The sequence below is a fragment of the Schistocerca cancellata genome, chromosome 11 (genome assembly GCF_023864275.1).
Source record: "Schistocerca cancellata isolate TAMUIC-IGC-003103 chromosome 11, iqSchCanc2.1, whole genome shotgun sequence".
NCBI classification, from domain to species: Eukaryota; Metazoa; Arthropoda; class Insecta; order Orthoptera; family Acrididae; genus Schistocerca; species Schistocerca cancellata.
In genome coordinates this window covers 145,960,341-145,983,798 of record NC_064636.1, presented here as the reverse complement: position 1 = coordinate 145,983,798, position 23,458 = coordinate 145,960,341, and the positions used below count along the sequence as shown (strand labels likewise).

Genomic DNA, 23,458 nt, shown 5'->3' with positions numbered 1-23,458 from the left:
ACTTGAGGGCAATATTATGGAAATGGAAGGGGATGTAGATGAAGATGAAATGGGAGATATGATACTGCATGAAGAGTTTGACAGACCACTGAAAGACCTGAGTCGAAACAATGCCCCGGGAGTGGACAACATTCAATTAGAACTACTGACAGCCTTGGGAGAGTCAGTCCTGACTAAACTCTACCATCTGGTGAGAAAAATGTATGAGACAGGCGAAATTCCCTCAGACTTCAAGAAGAATATAATAATTCCAATCCCAAAGAAAGCAGGTGTTGACAGATGTGAAAATTACTGAACTATCATTTTAATAAGTCACGGCTGCAAAATACTAACGAGAATTCCATACAGACGAATGGAAAAACTGGTAGAAGCCGACCTCGGGGAAGATCAGTGTGGATTCCGTAGAAATATTGGAACACGTGAGGCAATACTGACCCTACCACTTACCTTAGAAGCTAGATTAAGGAAAGGCAAACCTACGTTTCTAGCATTTGTAGACTTAGAGAAAGCTTTTGACAATGTTGACTAGAATACTCTCTTTCAAATTCTGAAGGTGGCAGGGGTAAAATACAGGGAGCGAAAGGCTATTTACAGTTTGTACAGAAACCAGATGGCAGTCGTAAGAGTCAAGGGGCATGAAAGGGAAGCAGTGGTTGGGAAGGGAGTGAGGCAGGGTTGTAGCCTCTCCCCGATGTCATTCAATCTGTATATTGAGCAGGCAATAAAGGAAATGAAAGAAAAATTTGGAGTAGGTATTAAAATCCATGGAGAAGAAATACAAACTTTAAGGTTTGCCAATGACATTGTAATTCTGTCAGAGACATCAAAGGACCTGGAAGAGCAGTCAAACGGAATGGACAGCGTCTTGAAAGGAGGATATAAGATGAACATCAACAAAAGTAAAATGAGGATAATGGAATGTAGTCAAATTAAGTTGGGTGATGCTGAGTGAATTAGGTTAGGGAATGAGACACTTAAAGTAGTAAAGAAGTTTTGCTATTTGGAGAGCAAAATAACTGATGATGGTCGAAGTGGAGAGGATATAAAATGTAGACTGGCAATGGCAAGGAAAGCCTTTCTGAAGAAGAGAAATTTGTTAACATCGAGTATTGATGTAAGTCTCAGGAAGTCATTTCTGATAGTATTTGTGTGTAGTGTAGTGATGTATGGAAGTGAAACATGGACGATAAATAGTTTGGACAAGAAGAGAATAGAAGCTTTCTAAATGTGGTGCTACAGAAGAATGCTGAAGATTAGATGGGTAGATCACATAACTAATGAGGAGGTATTGAATATAATTGGGGAGAAGAGAAGTTTGTGGCACAACTTGACTGAAAGAAGGGATCGGTTGGTAGGACATGTTCTGAGGCATCAAGGGATCACCAATTTAGTATTGGAGGGCAGCGTGGAGGGTAAATATCGTAGAGGGAGACCAAGAGATGAATACACTAAGCAGATTCAGAAGGATGTAGGCTGCAGTAGGTACTGGGAGATGAAGAAGCTTGCACAGGATAGAGTAGCATGGAGAGCTGCATCAAACCAGTCTCAGGGCTGAAGACCACAACAACAAGAGGATATTCACGTTCCTGCTAGTGGAAGGTTGGAGGGGAGGGGGAGGCGCAAAAGAAGTCAGGGTTGGGGATAATTGAAACAGCAGAGATAGATGACAAGATGTACAAGAATCCTGCCCCCACAACTTCCACCATTTTTGTTCTGGGGCTTCTTCCAGTCTTTTCTCTCCGGAATGGTTGTTGTATTTTTGCTTTAACACTTTTCATATATTTCATGTATCCATCATCCCTATTGTAATGTTGGGTTAAATAGATACATCGTGTTTTTGTGTACCATTACGGGCTCTAGCATTTGGTACTGTGTAAGACTTAACATTGAAGTATCTATTTAAGAAATTTTTTTATGCTTTCACATTCTTTTAGGTTTGGATATGATTAAATGTTTTATGAGGAGAATGTAGTTTCAAAGGTGGTGGTATTTTCAACACCATGCTAAGTCCATATTATTCATGGTCATAGTGGTTGATGGTATCTATCACCAAGGCCAGTATTACACTATCAAATTTATTTGTCAAAGTTGATACGTCAAATATTTTTGTCAAAGAAGCTTGATGGTGTAGTAGGGCACTTTGTCAAATCTCATTTGTCGTCAAATAAACTTGATCAAATCTAGGGCCTCGCTGCATATTTGATCAAAGAAACCGCTTGTCTTCTGTTCACTGCAATGTGACATGTTACCACATGGAGCACAAGCATCGCTGCAGTGTTCTGTCATCTGTCGTGTTCTTATAAACATTGCCTGTAAATAAAATTGGTATGTACCGACAACTACAAAATTAATAGATACGTATGAAGCTGATGATGCACTTTGCAACATGAGGCACCCTGAATACAAAAATAGATTAAGAAGATTGGAGACCTAACCCAACCCAACCCAACTTTCTGCTGTAGCAAGGAATTGGAGTGTTACAGTAAGCCTGTCTTCTGCAGATACAGCTGTTCTTAGGTGAGTATTGTGCTTGGTGATATGAGGATACACTTCACTGAGCAAATACTGAAATGTTTGCTCATCCATTCGTAAGTAATATATGTACAACTTGACGTGTTCCACTACATGCTCATGTAACAAGTTTTGTTGAATGCTTTTATCGTCTCATCGTAAAACTCAAGGCTTCACCCAGGTACTTCCCCCCCCCCCCCTCACCCCCCCTCCCCTCTCTTTCACATGTGCACACAATGTAGTTGTGGTACATGCAACTGCTGTGGCTAAGAACAAATTGTTGTTGTCAGCCATCTTGAACTTTGAAGAAAAATATGATGGCAGTGTAGTACCCCTTTTTAGCGCCATGTCAAAGATCTTTGTCAAATAAATTTGATGAATATTTGATCATATCTTTGACAAAGAAATTTGATATTGTAATACCAGCATAAAGCATGTGACTTTTGTTTGTATGTGGTGCTGAGGTTTCTGACTGTTCAGTTGTTTTAAAAGTCCTGTTGTTTTCAGGATGATAATTTATAAGAGCTTGCATCCAGTAGTTGATTTGTACTGTATTGTATCATTGTTTTATCTGGGCTAGTTCTAAATTGTAATAAAGATATTCACAGCATTCTGCATTGCCCTCCCCCAAAGAGACGCTTTCTCCCTCTCCTTCCTTAGGAGCGAGATGGTGTAGTGGTTAGTGAACTGGACTCACGTTCGGGAGGACGACAGTTCAAACTCGTGTCCGGCCATTCTGATTTAGGTTGTCCGTGATTTGCCAGCCTTTAATATACAGGGTGTACATAAAGTCCAGTAACACTTTCAATTATTTATTGCACAAGAACCAAACACTGTACAGACATCATACATGTGTCATTTTGAAGAGAAACCGTGAAAGTTTTTTTTTTTTTTTCCCCTACCCCATGAATACTGCCATGGTGTAGTTTGGTAATTTGCCGATAGTGCTGGTAGCAAACATGGTGAGTTCAGGTGAGGAGTAAGCTTTCTGTGTGTTGGAGTTCGACAAAAACCTGTCGTAACAAATTTGTTGTGCCAGTGGTAAATGGCCTTCCTTGTTGATGGATTCTTACCGTACTTGGTTCTAAACATCCGTTAAACAGCTGTAGCACACTTGTTTTTGTTGAACTCAAACGGGCCTTAGCATTTGGTACAGTGGGAAAGGTACTCTTGTATGTTAATTTCTGTTTATTTATGAAATGTCATTAAAATAAAAAATAAAATAATATGAAGAAATTTATAGGTATATAGTATGTTAATTTGCTTCTGGTTAAGTGTTTTACGAATATGAATTAATTCAAAAAGTGATTTTTTTTCCAGTGTCACGCTAAGTTTCTTTGTGCACAAATTATGGTTTGTAATGTACGGTGTTATGTGTTGTCACAGCAGATGATGTTTGTTTCTATACACAGTATGTGACACCATTGTTGTTTACTGCTTATTTTAAACAAAAAGTTTTAAATAGTTTTAATACATTGTACTGTGCTCAAATAAACTTTTAAAATATTGAAGTGTGGTAGTCGATTTGTACTGTTACTACATAAAATTTTTCTTAGAAATCATAATACAGAAATTCCCTGCATCCTGATAGGGCGTACCCTACCTGAAGGTTTCCTTGTGGAGGCGTAAGAAATACACCATTGGTTGTATGTTTATCCTGTCAGTGGTCACTGTGAAACTTGACTTAGACACAAGCATGTACAATATTAGCATGGTTTGCTTGCTATCATGAGAATATACCATTTTTTTCTGTTTGGTACGTATATTCTTTTGCAATATGTTCTGTATCCTGTTACATGCACTTACTGTTGTAGTGGTTTATTGGATAAGTAGTAATTTTTACTTTCCATGTTTCGGTATGATTTGAGAAAGGGTTCTGATAACTAGGTCATCAGTTAAGTAAAAAGAATTGAATTTCACAGCTTTGGCCATTTTCTACATCAAATTAGAGATTTTTTGATGACAAATAAAAATGGTTTACCCAGATTCATGCTTTCTGTGCCACAAAATACTATTTAACAGATTTTATCAAGTACCATGTTTTGTAGATCACATGTATATGTCATGTGTCATTGATCATATTTTATTGATATTAACTTTTCTGTATGTACTTTAATAAGTTCCTAATAACTGGAGTGTAACTGCTAGCTTTTGTTTGGGTTATGTTGCTTGTCGGTAGCTTGTGTTCTGCTTTTAAATTTAAACGAATGATGTGGGGAAACAGACTGAAGTTTAAGTAGTAGTTGTTTACATCCATACTCTGCACACATACACTGTTAGATTCATGGTAGAGGGTACTTCTAATTGCAGCACATTTTCAGGTTCCTCCACATTCCTATTTCTGTGGAGTGCAGGAAAAGTGGCTCGTAAATGCCTCTTGTATGTGCTTTGAAAAGTCTTATCTAGCCTTCACAGTTCTTATCTTTGTGATATACAGGGGACTGTAGTATACACCTTACTTTTAAGTTACATGTGGAAAAAGGCCCTATCAACCATACGTCTGTTCCATGAGTCTCTTAACGTGTCTTCCTGTTGAGTGCCCTGTTTGTCCATTTGTTGTTGATATGCATCCTAGCTGTGTGCTACCAGATGTTACCTCACGAGCTAATTCTGGGTTTTCCTTTTCCTGTTGTGCAATATATTGTTCTTCAGAATGCTATTCTAGGTAGTCTGTTCTTCATCTTTCTTGCTATACAGTTGCCAAGTTCAACCTTCCCTCCATTATCACTTTAACAATGTTACGGTGTTTGTACATCTGTCATGAATCCTCAGTTTTTCTTATCCTCCATTCTGTGTTATACTCATCACATAGAGATCCAAAAATTTCCTTTAGTATTTTTTTTTTCCGAATATTAAGTTTCTTCTGATTTTTTTTTTCCTTTTAAATATTACTGCTTCACATACGTGTAATGTCACTGGCATTTTGGTCTATTGATCAACCAGACTTTGGAGTCAGTACATTAACTGCTCTTTTCTTTAAGGTTTTGCTAAAACTAAAAAGTGTTTTGTTTGCTTTTACTAAACAGACATCTACACTCAAGAGGCAAAGAAACTCGTACACCTGCCTAATATAGTGTAGGGCCCCTAGGAGCACGCAGAAGTGTCGTGACACGACGTGACATGGACGTGACTAATGTCTGAAGTAGTGCTGGAGGGAATTGACACCATGAATCCTGCAGGGCTGTCCGTAAGAGTGCAAGGGGGGGGAAATCTCTACTGGGCAGCATGATGTCACAAGGCATACCACGTATGCTCACTAATGTTCGCATCTGCGGAGTTTGGTGGCCAGCAGAAGTGTTTAAACTCAGAAGAGTGTTCCTGGAGCCACTCTGTAACAGTTCTGGACATGTGGAGAGTCACATTTTCCTGCTGGATTCCCCAAGTCCGTCAGAAAGCATAATGAACATGAATGGATGCAGGTGACCAGACAAGATGCTTACATACATGTCACCTGTCAGAGCCGTATCTAGACGTATCAGGGGTTCCATATCATTTCAACTGCACACACCGCTCACCATCACAGAGCCATATCTAGACGTATCAGGGATTCCATATCACTCCAACTGCACACACCCCTCACCATTACAGTGCCTCCACCAGCTTGAACAGTCCCCTGCTGAGATGTGGGGTCCACGGATTCATTGGGTTGTCTGCATACCTGTGCTCATCCATCTACTCGTTACAATTTGAAACGAGACTCGTCCAATGAGGCAACGTGTTTCCAGTTGTCAACAGTCCAGTGTCGGTGTTGACAGGCCCAGGTGAGGTCGGTCAGGTTCCTTTCAGAGTATGCAGATACAATAGCTCCATATTTAGCAATTATATACAACCGCTTGCTCACAGAAAGTTCTGTACCTAAAGACTGGAAAGTTGCTCAAGTCACACCAATACCCAAAAAGGGAAATCACTAATGTCGATTTGCTGTAGGGTTTTGGAACATATACTGTATTTGAACATTATGAAGTACTTCGAAGAAAACTATTTATTGACACATAGTCAGCACGGATTCAGAAAATATCGTTCTTGTGGAACACAACTACCTCTTTATACTCATTAAGTAATGAGTGCTATCGATAGGGGATGCCAAATTGACTCCAAATTTTTAGATTTTCAGAAGGCTTTCGACACTGTTCCTCACAAGCGTCTTCTAACCAAACTGTGTGTCTATGGAGTATCACCTCATTTGTGCAACTGGATTCGTGATTTCTTGTCAGAAAGGTCACAGTTTCTAGTGATAGACAGAAAGTCATCGAGTAAAACAGAAGTAATATCTGGCATTCCCCAAGGAAGTGTTATAAGCCCTCTATTGTTCCTGATATATATTAGCGACATAAGGGACAATCTGAGTAGCCCTCCTAGATTATTTGCAGATGATGCTGTCATTTGCCATCTTGTAAAGTCATCAGATGACCAAAATGAATTGCAAGATGATTTAGATAATACAAACTCAGATGTGATACATGCCCAAAATTCTACATTGGGCAGACAGGCAGAAGTTTTGAAATTAGATATAAAGAACACATTGATGCTTTAAGACTTGGTAACTGGAAGAAATCTGCATTTGCAGCCCATATTGCTGAAGAAAACCATTCAGTGGGAAACATTGAGAACATCTAGCAGAAAAAGTAGCCAATATGAATATATTAGAAGAAATAGAAATACACACACAAAAACAGCACCCTAGACTTTATCCTCAATGAACAGAGTTAGCGAACACCCCTTTCCTGAAAAATTTCCAAAAATTATTTTCCAACCTCGAAAGCAAGTAATATTAGTATGCCTATCTGCAGATCAGGTAGCAAATTTATATGTTACTATAATTCTCATGATGCTATATGTAGTTAAATAATGTACTATTTTACCCATACAGTACAAAAACTTTATAATTAATGTTACAGTATCAACTCAAAAAATCAATGTCTCAGTACTAGTGTAAAAGGCATTTCAATTGTGTAAATAAATATATGATTCTTTCCAAACATTGGACATCTTCAAATGTTACGATATATCATAGCATCTTTGATACTCATATGTTTGTAAGCTCTTTGTATATATCAAAACATGTGGTGCGTGGTAGAAATCTTCTCAGTGACAAATCTAAAGTGTTCAGTGCGAAAAATTTAAGTTTGCAACAATAAGAATGCAATGGGAATGTATTCATATCTGTTGGACGAATGTTATGAAAACAAACACTCCAAACCGACATTTCACATAAGTCACATGCAACGAAAATCTGTAACGCAACTATCTGTGTGTGGCTTGCTTATAATTATGTATTATTTATATTTTAGGACAATTAATCTGTAAAAAACACACCACGTGTCATAAGGAAAGCATGTAAACCGTCTGAAGATGAATCACAACAAATCGAAATGGGTAACAGTACCCTTTGAGTAAAGGAACTGAAAGTAAATTTGTGGCTGGTTGCTGTCCCAACACCATCAACATTTAGATAAGATATCTGTGTGGTGCAAAAAGTGGCAATTGCCCGTGAATAGAGAAAAGTCCTCCCCCATGAACCATGGACCTTGCCGTTGGTGGGGAGGCTTGCATGCCTCAGCGATACAGATAGCCATACCGTAGGTACAACCACAATGGAGGGGTATCTGTTGAGAGGCCAGACAAATGTGTGGTTCCTGAAGAGGGGCAGCAGCCTTTTCAGTAGTTGCAAGGGCAACAGTCTGGATGATTGACTGAGCTGGCCTTGTAACAATAACCAAAACGGCCTTGCTGTGCTGGTATTGCGAACGGCTGAAAGCAAGGGGAAACTACGGCCGTAATTTTTCCCGAGGGCATGCAGCTTTACTGTATGATTAAATGATGGCGTCCTCTTGGGTAAAATATTCCGGAGGTAAAATAGTCCTCCATTCGGATCTCCGGGCCGGGACTACTCAAGAGGATGTCATTATCAGGAGAAAGAAAACGGCATTCTACGGATCGGAGCGTGGAATGTCAGATCCCTTAATCGGGCAGGTAGGTTAGAAAATTTAAAAAGGGAAAGGGATAGGTTAAAGTTAGATATAGTGGGAGTTAGTAAAGTACAGTGGCGGGAGGAACAAGACTTCTGGTCAGGTGACTTCAGGGTTATAAACACAAAATCAAATAGGGGTAGTGCAGGAGTAGGTTTAATAATGAATAGGAAAATAGGAATGCGGGTAAGCTACTACAAACAGCATAGTGAATGCATTATTGTGGCCAAGATAGATACAAAGCCCATACCTACTACAGTAGTACAAGTTTATATGCCAATTAGCTCTGCAGATGACGAAGAAATTGAAAAAATGTTTGATGAAATAAAAGAAAATATTCAGATAGTGAAGGGAGACGAAAATTTAATAGTCATGGGTGACTGGAATTCGAGTGTAGGAAAAGGGAGAGAAAGAAACGTAGTAGGTGAATATGGATTGGGGCTAAGAAATGAAAGAGGAAGCCGCCTGGTAGAATTTTGCACAGAGCACAACTTAATCATAGCTAACACTTAGTTTAAGAATCATGAAAGAAGGTTGTATACATGGAAGAACCCTGGAGATACTAGAAGGTATCAGATAGATTATATAATGGTAAGACAGAGATTTAGGAACCAGGTTTTAAATTGTAAGACATTTCCAGGGGCAGATGTGGACTCTGACCACAACCTATTGGTTATGCCCTGTAGATTAAAACTGAAGAAACTGCTAAAAGGTGGGAATTTAAGGAGATGGGACCTGGATAAACTGAAAGAACCAGAGGTTGTACAGAATTTCAGGGAGAGCATAAGGGAACAATTGACAGGAATGGGGAAAAGAAATACAGTAGAAGAAGAATGGGTAGCTTTGAGGGATGAAGTAGTGAAGGCAGCAGAGGATCAAGTAGGTAAAAAGACGTGGGCTAGTAGAAATTCTTGGGTAACAGAAGAAATATTGAATTTAATTGATGAAAGGAGAAAATATAAAAATTCAGTAAATGATGCAGGCAAAAAGGAATACAAACGTCTCAAAAATGAGATCGACAGGAAGTGCAAAATGGCTAAGCAGGGATGGCTAGAGGACAAATGTAAGGATGTAGAGGCTTATCTCACTAGGGGTAAGATGGATACTGCCTACAGGAAAATTAAAGAGACCTTTGGAGATAGGAGAACCACTTGTATGAACATCAAGAGCTCAGATGGAAACCCAGTTCTAAGCAAAGAAGGGAAAGCAGAAAGGTGGAAGGAGTGTATAGAGGGTCTATACAAGGGCGATGTACTTGAGGACAATATTATGGAAATGGAAGAGGATGTAGATGAAGATGAAATGGGAGATACGATACTGCGTGAAGAGTTTGACAGAGCACTGAAAGACCTGCGTTGAAACAAGGCCCCCGGAGTAGACAACATTCCGTTGGAACTACTGACAGCCTTGGGAGAGCCAGTCCTGACAAAACTCTACCATCTGGTGAGCAAGATGTATGAAACAGGCGAAATACCCTCAGACTTCAAGAAGAATATGATAATTCCAATCCCAAAGAAAGCAGGTGTTGACAGATGTGAAAATTACTGAACAATCAGTTTAATAAGCCACAGCTGTAAAATACTAACACGAATTCTTTACAGACGAATGGAAAAACTAGTAGAAGCCGACCTCAGGGAAGATAAGTTTGGATTCCGTAGAAATGTTGGAACACGTCAGGCAATACTGACCTTACGACTTATCTTAGAAGAAAGATTAAGGAAAGGCAAACCTACGTTTCTAGCATTTGTAGACTTAGAGAAAGTTGTTGACAATGTTGACTGGAATACTCTCTTTCAAATTCTAAAGGTGGCAGGGGTAAAATACAGGGAGCGAAAGGCTATTTACAATTTGTACAGAAACCAGATGGCAGTTATAAGAGTCGAGGGTCATGAAAGGGAAGCAGTTGTTGGGAAGGGAGTAAGACAGGGCTGTAGCCTCTCCCCAATGTTATTCAATCTGTATATTGAGCAAGCAGTAAAGGAAACAAAAGAAAAATTCGGGATAGGTATTAAAATCCATGGAGAAGAAATAAAAACTTTGAGGTTTGCCGATGACATTGTAATTCTGTCAGAGACAAGAAAGGACTTGGAAGAGCAGTTGAATGGAATGGACAGCGTCTTGAAAGGAGGATATAAGATGAACATCAACAAAAGCAAAACGAGGATAATGGAATGTAGTCGAATTAAATCGGGTGATGCTGAAGGAATCCGATTAGGAAATGAGACACTTAAAGTAGTAAAGGAGTTTTGTTATTTGGGGAGCAAAATAACTGATGATGGTCGAAGTAGAGAGGATATAAAATGTAGACTGGCAATGGCAAGGAAAGCGTTTCTGAAGAAGAGAAATTTGTTAACATCGAGTATTGATGTAAGTCTCAGGAAGTCATTTCTGATAGTATTTGTATGGAGTGTAGCCGTGTATAGAAGTGAAACATGGACGATAAATAGTTTAGACAAGAAGAGAGTAGAAGCTTTCGAAATGTGGTGCTACAGAAGAATGCTGAAGATTAGGTGGGTAGATCACGTAACTATTGAGGAAGTATTGAATAGGATTGGGGAGAAGAGAAGTTTGTGGCACAACTTGACAGGAAGAAGGGACCAGTTGGTAGAACATGTTCTGAGGCATCAAGGGATCACCAATTTAGTATTGGAGGGCAGTGTGGAGGGTAAAAATCATAGAGGGAGACCAAGAGATGAATACACTAAGCAGATTCAGAAGGATGTAGGTTGCAGTAGGTACTGGGAGGTGAAGAAGCTTGCACAGGATAGAGTAGCATGGAGAGCTGCATCAAACCAGTCTCAGGACTAAAGACCACAACAACAACAAAGAAAAGTGTGAAGTTATTCACATGAGTACTAAAAGGAATCCACTAAATTTCGATTACACGATAAGTCACACAAATCTGAAGGCTGTAAATTCAACCAAATACTTAGGGATTACAATTAAAATAACCTAAGTTGGAACGATCACATAGATAATGTTGTGGGTAGAGCAAACCAAAGACTGCGACTCATTTGCAGAACACGTAGAAGGTGCAGCAGATCAACAAAAGAGACTGCTTGCACTACACTTGTCTGCCCTATTCTGGAGTGCTGTGCGGTGTGGGATCCGTATCAGGTGGGACTGTCTGATGATATTGAAAAAGTTCAAAGAAGGGCAACCCGTTTTGTGTTATTGCGAAATAGGGGAGATAGTGCCACAGACGCGATGAGTGAATTGGAGTGGCAATCATTAAAACAAGGCTTTTTAGTTGCAACGGGATTTTCTCATGAAATTTCAATCATCAGATTTCTCCTCCGATTGCGAAAACATTCTGTTGACACCCACCTACAAAGGGAGAAATGATCGTTGTGGTGTCACCGCCAGACACCACACTTGCTAGGTGGTAGCTTAAATCGGCCGCAGTCCATTAGTACATGTCGGACCCGCGTGTCGCCACTGTCAGTACTTGCAGACCTAGCGCCACCACATGGCAGGTCTAGAGAGGCGGACTAGCACTCGCCCCAGTTGTACGACGACTTTGCTAGCGACTACACTGACGAAGCCTTGCTCTCATTTGCCGAGAGACAGTTAGAATAGCCTTCAGCTAAGTCCATGACTACGACCTAGCAAGGCGTCATTAGCCTTACAGTGATTGTAATTAACCGTATCTGGAGATAGTCTCATTTGTATCGTCAATAGCGATGTACCACCAGGATGAATTAAAGTTAAGTATTCAAGGAGCTGCATACTTTTCTTATAGCATTAATTAGGTAACCTCGCCCTGTGTCTAGACTGTCTTATCTAGACACAACAATCGTCACGATAAAATAAGAGAAGTCGGGCTCACACAGAAAAAGGTTAAGTGCTTGTGTTTCTCGCCCGCTGTTTGAGAGTGGAATGATAGAGAGACAGCTTGAAAGTGGTTCATTGAACCCTCTGCCAGGCACTTAATTGTGAATAGCAGAGTAATCACATAAATGTAGATGTGAAGCTTTGTGTTGTGCAGTTATCAAGGTACATGAGTGGGCCTTGGCTCCGAAAGCCCATATCGATGATGTTTCATTGGATGGTTCGCATGCTGACACTTGTTGATGGCCCAGCATCGAAATGTGCAGCAGTTTGTGGAAGGTTTGCACTTCTGCCACATTGAACAATTCTCTTCAGTCATCATTGGTCATGTTCTTGCAGGATCTTTTTCCGGCTGCAGCAATGTCAGAGATTTGATAATGTACTGGATTCCTGATATTCACAGTACACTCGTGAAATGATCGTACGGGAAAATCCTCACTTCATTGCTACCTCGGAGCTGCAGTGTCTCGCCGCTCATGCGGTGACTATAGCGACAGTTCAAACTCACTTAAATCTTGATAACCTGTTATTGTAGCAGCAGTAACCGATTTAACAACTGCTCCAGACACTTGTTGTCTTACGTAGACATTGCCGACTGCAGTGCATTATTCTTCCTGTTTACATATTTCTGTATTTGAATACACATGCATATATCAGTTTCTTTGGTGCTTCAGTAAAATGTAGATGTCTTGTGACTAGGGCCTCCCGTCGGGTAGACCGTTTGCCTGGTTCAAGTCTTTCCATTCGGCGACTTGCGTGTCAATGGGGATGAAATGGTGATGATTAGAACAACACAACACCCAGTCCCTGAGCAGAGAAAATCTCCGACCCAGCCTGGAATCGAACCCGGGCCCTTAGCATTGACATTCTGCCGTGCTGACCACTCAGCTACTGGGGACGGACTTTGGTGCTTCAGTGTATTTCTATAACTAAGTACCTGAAGTGGACAACTATCTTGAAAGTGAATTGATCTGCAGGCAAACGTACATCGCCCACTTAGAACCAGATAGTGTTTCTGTTGTTCATTAACACACAGACCTGTTTTCTCATTCATTTTGTAATAATTTTTCACTATTTTGATTAATTCTGTTTCGGAACTGCTTATTAATGCTACATTATCTGCATAGGCAAGTCTAGATTCCTCAGAAAACATTGTTTCTTGACACTTTCTAAGTGGGCTTTTGTGCGATAGTTGACATCTGTTAATTGAGGTTTCCAGCATCTCTATGGTGCTCTCCCATACGTGAGACAAACCTGTGAACGTTTGTGCTTTCCTTCGCTGTATTCCTTCAGTATCCCCTGCAAGTCCTGCTTGGTATGGGTCCCACACACATGAATAGTGTGGCTAAACTTAACTATTAGTTCGGGTCAAAGGAAATTAAGCAATGCTAAGTTGGGGCTGTAGTAGTGTCTCTTGTGTACAACCTAGTGTGGCGAGGGCTGATGTGTAGTGTAGCCTGAGGCCTGCGTTATGTTAGACTGTGACACTTCACTTGTTTACTCGTACCAATCACATTTCAGTTGATGGTTTCAGAAACTTTGTTGGGTATTTTCAGAATGTCTCGATTTAAGAGATTGTGGTTAGGCAGGAAACTTAAGAGTATAGCTTAAATTTTACAAAGCAGTACTTCATGTGACGGCATTTTACACAACTATATTTCATTAAGGCTCTGCTTATTTTTGTGCACTCATCATGATGATGTTTATTGAACACTATTTTCTGAGTGGATCTGGCATCTTTTCTAATCAGTCAACTTCATTTGTCACCAAATGCTAACCCGTGTTTGTTTTAAAATATAATTTTCAGTGCACTGTACACCAGATATGTGCCAAGCTCTGAATTGGTTTCAGATGTATTTTTAAATTTCACCAAATAGTATTGTGAGATGGCCATGTAAGTAATATCTAAGCAGTCATCTTCATAGACCGACTGCATTTTCCCACTACTGTTCCAATGAGTTGTAGTCAGCTATAATATGGCAGTCAAATGAAGACATATGGAAAATAAGTGGGAAGATGTGTATTCCAAAAGTAATTGCCATAACTTTTAATATGTTTATCCCACTGTAAGACAAGACGGTCAAGGCCTTAACGGAATAATATTTCTGGTTGCCTAAGGAACCGTGACTGTATCCTGTTTTGCTCCTCTTCGTCCAGAGCAGGTCGACGGCCACAAATTTCTTTTTTCGGGGCTCTGAAAATATGGAAATCGCATAGGGAGGGACCTGGACTGCGTGAAAGATGTGTAAGGGCTTTGCAGCATATGCCAAACATGTGAGCCTGCTGCAGAAGTTTCGCCTATACGTCCTCCATATAGTCCTGATCTCTCCACACAGGATTTCCAAATTTTTGGAGCCCTGAAGAAAGAAATTCATGGCTGTCAGTTTGCTTAGGGTGAAGAGGTGCACATCTGGGTACAGCCATGGTTCCATTGGCAACCTCAAACGTGTTTCCGTGAAGACATTGCCCATTTAGTCTCAAAGTGGAGCAAATGTATTAACAGATATGCTGATTACGTTTGAAAAAATAAATAGTTTACTTATTTTTTTCCCATCTGTCTAATTTTCATGTGACTGCCCCTTTATGCAGCTGAGCCTGAGAGATCATTCCATTTCATATCCCTACGAATTTTGACACAGGGTTATTTGTATGAATGAACTGATGACATTTGTAATTCGTTGATATTCTAGTTGCAGGATAATGTATTTTAACATCTTGTAAAGCATATAATTTTACACTTCTGCCAGTCCTTGCATCACTTTGAAATCAATTAAGATCTGCTTCTTCGAGGGGCATTCAATGCATAATTCATTAGGGGACACTGTATAGTATTTCTGCTTCAGCCCATGTAGTTTCATGAAGTTCTGGCATACATCCCCTTCCAATAATGTGTTGTGAGGCTGTCCCATTGAATGGAGCTTATGTTGAAAAATTAGTTTTTGTAATTGAAAGAGTGGGGAAAAGTACGGTGTATTGGAATCCCTAATAAAACCGACCGGCTTTCAGGGGAAAAAAGTGTGGCATTACTTACTGAATGCTCCTCGTATATTTGTAGAGATGTTTTTTAGAGACTAGTTCACTATAGATTTGTGAATCATCTGCAGAAGTCAAGTTATCAATTTTGACTGCAGGACATGAATAGTTACTTCCACATCTGTCAGTGATTGTCTATACGAGGTGACACGCTGTGTCCTTTCTACCGAGAAATCCTCAATCCTGTCGCAAGTGTTGTTTGAGCCCCATAAGACTGTATTCTCATTAATAAGCGCGATGAGTCCAGTGTTTTCTCAAAGTCAAGAATTGCTGCATCCTTCAGGTTTCTTTGTCGAGTGGCTTTCAGGGTGTATTGAGGTTCACACGATCGATGTTTTTAGAATCCGTGCCGGTCGGTGTGAAGGAGGCCTTTCTGTTCGAGAGACCTCACTGTGCTCTGCAGAATATGTTCTAAGAGTCTGTAACAAATAAATGTCAAGGATGTTGGATGATAGTTTTGTGGATCACTTCTGCTACCTTTCTTGTAGACGGGTGTCACCATTGCATTCTTCCAACTACTGACTGAGGGATCTGTATTGTACTGTGGTTAAAATAACCCTTGCAGTGTACAGATCAGACCATTTGTCATACTTTACGTGGTTTATCTGACCGTAGGCTTTCTCGGCATATTCCGATGATACAATCTTCTCGTGTGATCGGCTAAGTGATGGCATCATCTTCACCTGAAAATAGTGTGTATGAATCTCATTGAATAGTTACAACAAGATGGCTTCACCACTTGGCTTATCACCTGAGAAGTTTTTATCTTTGCTAGGTTTGTCAGTTATTTGTCTGTGTACTGCAATGTTTGACATGCTTGTCAAACATAAAGTGTATTTGAGAGACATTTTGATCGATGGCAGATTTGACGGGGTGGCGGATGTTTGTGTTGATGATTCGCTGTGCATATTTAGTGAAAAATTACAGTTTATCTCACTGTTCCATGAGTTTCTACAGCTATGGAAACTATGATCACAAATAAAAAGAAAATACCACAGGCAGTTCCCACAATGGTAGGGGTGTTGTGTCTTCCCCAGCCATATAATACACAGGAAAACCTTGACAAAATAAATAGTTCAAGCATAACATACAAGTGAGTGTGTGTTAAAAAAAATAATTAAAGAAACACACTGGTTGTTCCACAGACAATGCATTAGGTTGGTGCTTAAGTGTGTAGTGTTTGTGTTTTTCATGTTGGTATTCTGGTTACTATGGGTTAATGTACCAATTGTCATGTTTTATTTGTAATTTACTGTTGCTGTTTGAATTTACATATTGTCAGTTTGTCATTTGGAGATAATGAGTGAGTGGAGCTGTGGACACTAGAAAATGGAGTGCCAAGTGGAAAAATTAGAACATCTCCGACATATTCTTCTGCTCGAGTTCAGTGAGGGGTGACAGCAGCAGAGGCAGCCAGAAACATTTGTGCCGTGTATGGGGATAATGCCAGAAGCAAGAAAATGATTTTCTCATTTAAAGGAGGATTCTTTTGACATTAATGACTCATCACATTGTACAACTACATCTATACTGTGAAAACCACCATGAAGTGCATGGCAGAGGGCATGTCCCATTGTACTGTTTTGGGTTATTTCCTGTTTCATTCATATATAGAGTGAGTAGGATGATTGTTTGAATGCCTCTGTTTGTGCACTAATTAGAATAATCGTATCCTCACAAACCGTATGTAAGGCATACATGGGGTATTGTAGTATATTTCTAGAGTTGTCATTTAAAGCTGGTTCTTGAAGTTTTGTTACTAGATTTTCGTGGGATGCTTTACACCTACCTGCAAGAGTCTTCCAGTTCACTTCCTTCAGTATTTCTGTGAAGCTCGCACACAGATCAAACAAAATCGTCACCATTTGTACTACCCACCTCTGTGTATGTTCAATATCCCCTGTTTGTCCTATTTGGTATGGACCCCATACACGTGAACAATATTCTAGGATGGGTTGCACGAGTGATTTGTAAGCAATCTCCTTTGTAGGCTGATTGCACTTCCCTCGTGTTCTACCAATAAATCGAAGTCTGCCACATGCTTTACCTATGACTGACTGAGTCTACATGATCATTCCATTTCATATCCCTACAAAGTGTTACATACAGTGTTTGTATGACTGGGCTGATTCCAGCAGTGACTCGTTAATATTATAGTCATAGGATACTACATTTTTTCATTTTGTGAATTGTGTAGTTTTATGTTTCTAAACATTTAAAGCAAGTTGCCAATCTTTACATCACTTTGAGATCAAATTAAGATCTGACTGAATATTTATGCAGCTTCTTGCAGACAGTACTTCATTGTAGATATCTGAGGTTAGTATTAATATTGTCTGCAAGGTCATCAATACACAATACGAACAGCGAGGATCCCAACACACTTCTCGATAGTACACCCAAAGTTATTTCTACATCTGACTATGGCTCTATATCTCAGATAACACGCTGTGTCCTCCCCACCAAAAAGTCCTCAATCCAGTCACATATTTCACTTGATACCCCACTACTTGACTGCCATGGTCCAAAGTTTTCAGTGGGTCGTGAGAAAAGTGCAAATCGGGTTTCACATGATTGATGTTTTCAGAATCCGTGCTGGTTGGCATTGAGGAGGTCGTTCTATTCAAGATACCTTGTTATGTTTGAGCTTAGAATATGTTCCAAGATTCTACAACAAATAGATGTTAAGAACGTTGGACGGTAGTTTTGTGGATCAGCCTTCCTGTAGACAGGTGTGACCTGTGTCTTTTTCCAAGAACTGGGCACAGTTTTCTGTTTGAGGAATCTACAATAGTTATATTTATTATTTATTTATTTATTATTTTATTTATATCTAAAAACAAAGATTATGTAACTTACCAAACAAAAGCGTTGGTATGTCGATAGAGACACTAACAAACACACACACACACACACACCCACACACACACAAAATTCAAGCTTTCGCAACCCACGGTTGCTTCGTCAGGAAAGAGGGAAGGAGAGGGAAAGACGAAAGGATGTGGGCTTTAAGGGAGAGGGTAAGGAGTCATTCCAATCTCGGGAGTGGAAAGACTTACCTTAGGGGGGAAAAGGGACAGGTATACACTCTCGCGTGCGCGCGCGCACACACACACACACACACACACACACACACACACACACACACACACACATACAGACACAAGCAGACATGTGTACCGAGCGAGGTGGCGCAGTGGTTAGCACACTGGACTCGCATTCGGGAGGACGACGGTTCAATCCCATCTCCGGCTATCCTGATTTAGGTTTTCCGTGATTTCCCTAAATCGTTTCAGGCAAATGCCGGGATGGTTCCTTTGAAAGGGCACGGCCGATTTCCTTCCCAATCCTTCCTTGAACCGAGCTTGCGCTCCGTCTCTAATGACCTCGTTGTCGATGGGACGTTAGACACTAACCACCCCAAGCAGACATGTGTAAAGGCAAAGAGTTTGGGTTACAGGAGGTGTTCCATGTGGCGTCCATTTGTGACAGTGCACTTGTCTGCCCTCTGGTATCAGGAAAGACGTACCCTGTGAAATATACCCGGTTGTTGTTGTACCTGCTGGCACCAATAGAAGATGCGACACTGCAGTGCCCGCACATCATCGATTGCCGTGGCGTAGACCAATTCCTTCAAATGTCCCCGTAACCAAAAGTCTAGGTGATTGAGGTCTGGGGATCGAGCAGGCCGAGGTGTGAGGCCCCCCTGATGATCAATCCAGCGGTCCCAAAACGTCTGCCTCAGATGTTCGCACACATTGTGACGAAAGTGTGCTGGTGCGCCGTCAGGTATTAGCCACATTTATATTCGTTGCTGTGATGACACAGCCTCCAGTAGGTGGGGGATACATTAATGAGAAAGTCTTAATAATGCACCAAAGTTAACCTTTACGGTAACACGTATGGCCCTATTAATTTATTGTCAAGTATGCTTGCCCACAGGCTGATTGAGAATCGCTGTTGATGCCCTCTTTCCTGAATTTCTTGGGGATTTACATGTCCCCATACATACTGGTCATGGAAATTGACAACAGTATCTCTTGTGAACCCTGTGTGATCGGTAAATACAATATTGGGTATGAACAATGGATCTGCATGACACTTTTGCAACAGCCATTGACAGAACTGCCATCTGGCATGGTGATCCCGAGGCCTTGGGGCGTGAATGTGCTGTAGATGGTATGGGTACAGCAATTCTTCATGAAATACCCCCCAGATAAGAGAGAGAGAGGCACTCCTGCTGCTGCTGCTGCTGCTGCTGCTAATCATCACACGCTGGCCCCAGGGGTTTCTTCCACTGAGTGTAGCATGCACTCCTCCATGTCAGGCGTGTGGACTGTGTGGAGCCTTCCACTGTAGGTCGTCCTAGGTGCAAGGGTACTGGAAAAATCTGCTCAACAGCTTATTAGAGGCCACTCTGCACTGTGGATATTTTGTAGCAAAGAGGGCACGAGCTCGCAGGCTATGTCCATTTGCTAAACCGTAGCAGAATATCATATCCGCCATCTCGCTTCTCGAGTAGTAGGCTGCCATTGCTAACGAGTGGTGGAAGAGAGAAAATGTAAGTGTAATACACCATTTGCAAGTATGAACAGCACAATAACAGTAAACACATAAGTGAATCCGCATTTGCAAGAAGATAAAACACCATGATATATATCCAGGGTTGACAGTACTGCACAGTAAGGACACAAACACGACGGAAAGTAACGTAGCCTACAACACGATTTGAACCGCACAGCTGACTGCAGATGGCCTAATGGTAGGTAGAAGAGACATCATAATACCCTGCCGACACAATCAGTGGAGCACCGATCCCGTGACTGTTTAATATCTGCAACCGAGCATCGTGCTATAAACACATGTTTATCTCAGAAAATGTGGCTTTCCTGACCCATGTTTATTATACTTATTTTTATTGTTTCGAGAAGTACTACCAAGCCTGAAAGTGTTAGACACTTTTTTTGAGCACCTTGTATACAGGCTTCGTACTGAAATTAAAAAATTGTTGCCAATCACATACATGATTCACTTGTCAGTATAAAGATGTGCATTAAGTATGTAACAAATATTGCCGTGTTAAAAAAAATTACAGATTAGTCTGTAACAACTACTGTTTTGTATCCACATTCCTGTTTCCAATTTCTGACCAAGTTTACTTCCCAAGAGTGAAACGTGCCACGGTTTCAGCGATATTGTGGTATTCCGTGGGCAAGGTTGCATTGCTCCTATGGATTATGTGACAGTTTGTCAAAGATGAGGTCCATCCCGTGGTACAGTGTTTGTTCCACAATGGTGATGCTGTGTTCTAAGATAACGTGACCTCGTTCACGCCTTGCATTGTACAGGACTGATTTTGTGAGCACGATGAGGAATTGACGCGTCTCCCCTGTAAATTTTTCACAAACCCGACTTGTAACAAACCCTCTTGTCTTTGTGTGTAGGTGGCAGAACTGAAGAAGGAGCTAAAGGCACGGGGGCTGAACACGACGGGCAACAAGAATGAGCTGGTGGAGCGGCTCATCACAGCCACTGGTGGGGTGCCCGGCCCAGCCATCTCTGGTGAGTCTGCTCTCTCTCTCTCTCTCTCTCTCTCTCTATTTATTCAAAGTATGTAAGACAAGTGAGGTTGACACCGGGTCATTAAAGTATTTCGTGACCAGATATTGTCCCAGTGGTTATAGTTTATGATGTCCCAGAAACATAAAATTGTATTTGGAAGAGACATCATCTGATATTTTGGCCGTGTATATTCCAGCCATCTATAGAGTGAGCTGACTGAAACTGTAGGATGCTACAACATTTGTTGACTAATTGTAAACCACTGGGAACTCGAGTGCCAGAGATGTTGATTGGCAGCGAAGAATATGCGTAAATTGAATCTGTGGCTATGCGCCAATCTGTGCTGTCAGTGTGTCACTATTAGCTGCACTATAGTGACATCTTTGCGAGTATGTATATTGGCACCAACAAAATATTTCCACGTTCACCGGAGAAACCTGGCGATCGAAATTTCGTGAGAAGACCCTGCCGTAACTAGAAATGCCTTTGTTTTAATTGTGCCCGCCCCAAATCTTGTACCATGTCAGTCACACGGTCTCCCCTATTTCTCAACAACACAAAATGTGCTGCTCTTCTTTGAAGTTTCTTGATGTACTCCATTAATCTTATCTGATAAGGATCCTACACCGTGCAGCAGTACTCCAAAAGAGGACGGACAAGTGTAGCGCAGGCAGTCTGTAGTAGATACCTTGCATCTTCTAAGTGTTCTGCCAATAAAACACAGTCTTTGGTTTGCATTCCTCACAACATTCACTAAGAGTTCTTTCCAATTTAAGTTGTTTGTAATTGTAATTCCTGGGATTTTAATTGAATTTACAGCCTTTAGATTTGACTGATTTATTGTGCAATTGAAGTTTAACGGATTTAACTCTTGTGTGGATGACCTCACACGTTTCATTATTTAGTGTCAATTGCCAATTTTTGCACCATGCAGATGATCTTTTCTAAATCGTTTTGCAGTTGGTTTTTATCTTCTGATGACTTTATTAATCGATGAATGACAGCGTCATCTGCAAACAACCAAAGATGGCTGCTCATAATGTCTCCCAAATTGTTTATATAGATAAGGAACCGCAAAGGGCCTATAGCAGTACCTTGGGGAACACCAGAAATCACTTCTGTTTTATGCAATGTCTTTCTGTCAGTTGCTATGAACTGTGACCTCTCTGTCAGGAAATCGCGAATCCAGTCTCATCACTGAGATGATATTCCATAAGCACGCAATTTCACAAGCGACTTGTAAGGTACAATGTCAAAAGTCTTCCGGAAATCTAGAAATACATAATCAATCTGAAATCCCTTGTCAGTAGCACTTAACACATCATGCGAGTAAAGAGCTAGTTGTGTTTTGCAAGAATGATGTTTTCTAAATCCATGTTGACTGTGTTTCAGTAGACCGTTCTCTTCGAGGTTTGCATTACGTTCGAACACAATATATGTAACAGAATCCTGCTGCGTATCTATGTTAATGATTTGGGCCTGTAATTTAGTGGATTACTCCTATTGTCTTTCTTGAATATTGGTGTGACCTCTGCGACTTTCCAGTCTTTGGGTAGGAGTATTTCTTCGAGTGAGTGGTTGTATGTGATTGTTAAGTATGGAGCTGTAGCATCAGCATACTCTGAAAGGAACATAATTGGTATATAGTCTGGACCATGTAATGGATCTGGGAGATGTAATTTTTTACCGTATTTGTCGATACCGAATTGTAAATGTTTTCTTATATTATTGTCAGGATTTATTATAATTTGTCTTATTATATGTTAATTTACTTCTGTTTTTGAGAGTAAAAACATATTGATTACTATTAGAAAATGTATCGAAGAATAGCAAAGAGACTGATTACAACTGGAAGATTGTGTGTGGTGTAAAACATCTTTGACGTTAGAGTCGTCTTTGACTGTAGTAAGTCGGCAGCTAACTCTTGGTGTGTGTTGACCATGGTGTTGACGGAAGAACAATGTGGAGGTCGCCGTCATAAATAAATTTGAAGTATGTTACTATTATTTTTGTATTAACTAAAAAGAAGAAATTACATTTGAAGAAACTGTATTTGAAACACCAAAATGAGAGAAACACGTTGAACCACGTCAATTCTGCAACCAACAAAGATGCATTGTGGAATCATACTTAGACAACTGAAGCCAAGACTATATCGCTGTGTAAGCATCTAATGAAAAAGGTACTGTCACGAAATATGGCAAATTTTAGTAAATAAAAATAGTGAGCATATTTTCAACTTGTGTCTTTGCCGTATTTCAATTGTGGGCGTCAGCCGGGATAACATTTTGTCGTATTTCAACAGGGGGCTCAGCCGGGATAACATTTTGCCACATTTCAACTGGGGGCGTCAGCCGGGATGTTGTGTTCACGAAATTTTCAACAGTGCTACGAGGAAGAAAATTTTTTGTGTGTTAATACCAGTTTCTTCAGAATGTGTGTTACAGTGTTTGTGTTCATCGGGAAGTAAAAGTTTTGGAGAAGAAATGTTTCGGCGAAAAATATAATTTTCGACAGAAGAAGTAATTTCAAGAATTTTGGTCAACAATCAC

General features: G+C 40.4%; 1 protein-coding gene across 3 annotated transcripts in view; it reads left to right on the top strand.

Annotated features, from left to right (window-relative positions):
• Nucleotides 1-23,458, top strand: part of LOC126108665 (uncharacterized) — a 93,029-nt gene that overhangs the window by 8,120 nt on the left and 61,451 nt on the right. For all 3 annotated transcript variants that reach the window (XM_049913975.1, XM_049913974.1, XM_049913976.1), the window contains exon 2: nucleotides 20,789-20,906. In XM_049913975.1, the coding sequence (XP_049769932.1) occupies nucleotides 20,789-20,906 (118 nt within the window). The remainder of the gene's footprint in view (nucleotides 1-20,788; nucleotides 20,907-23,458) is intronic.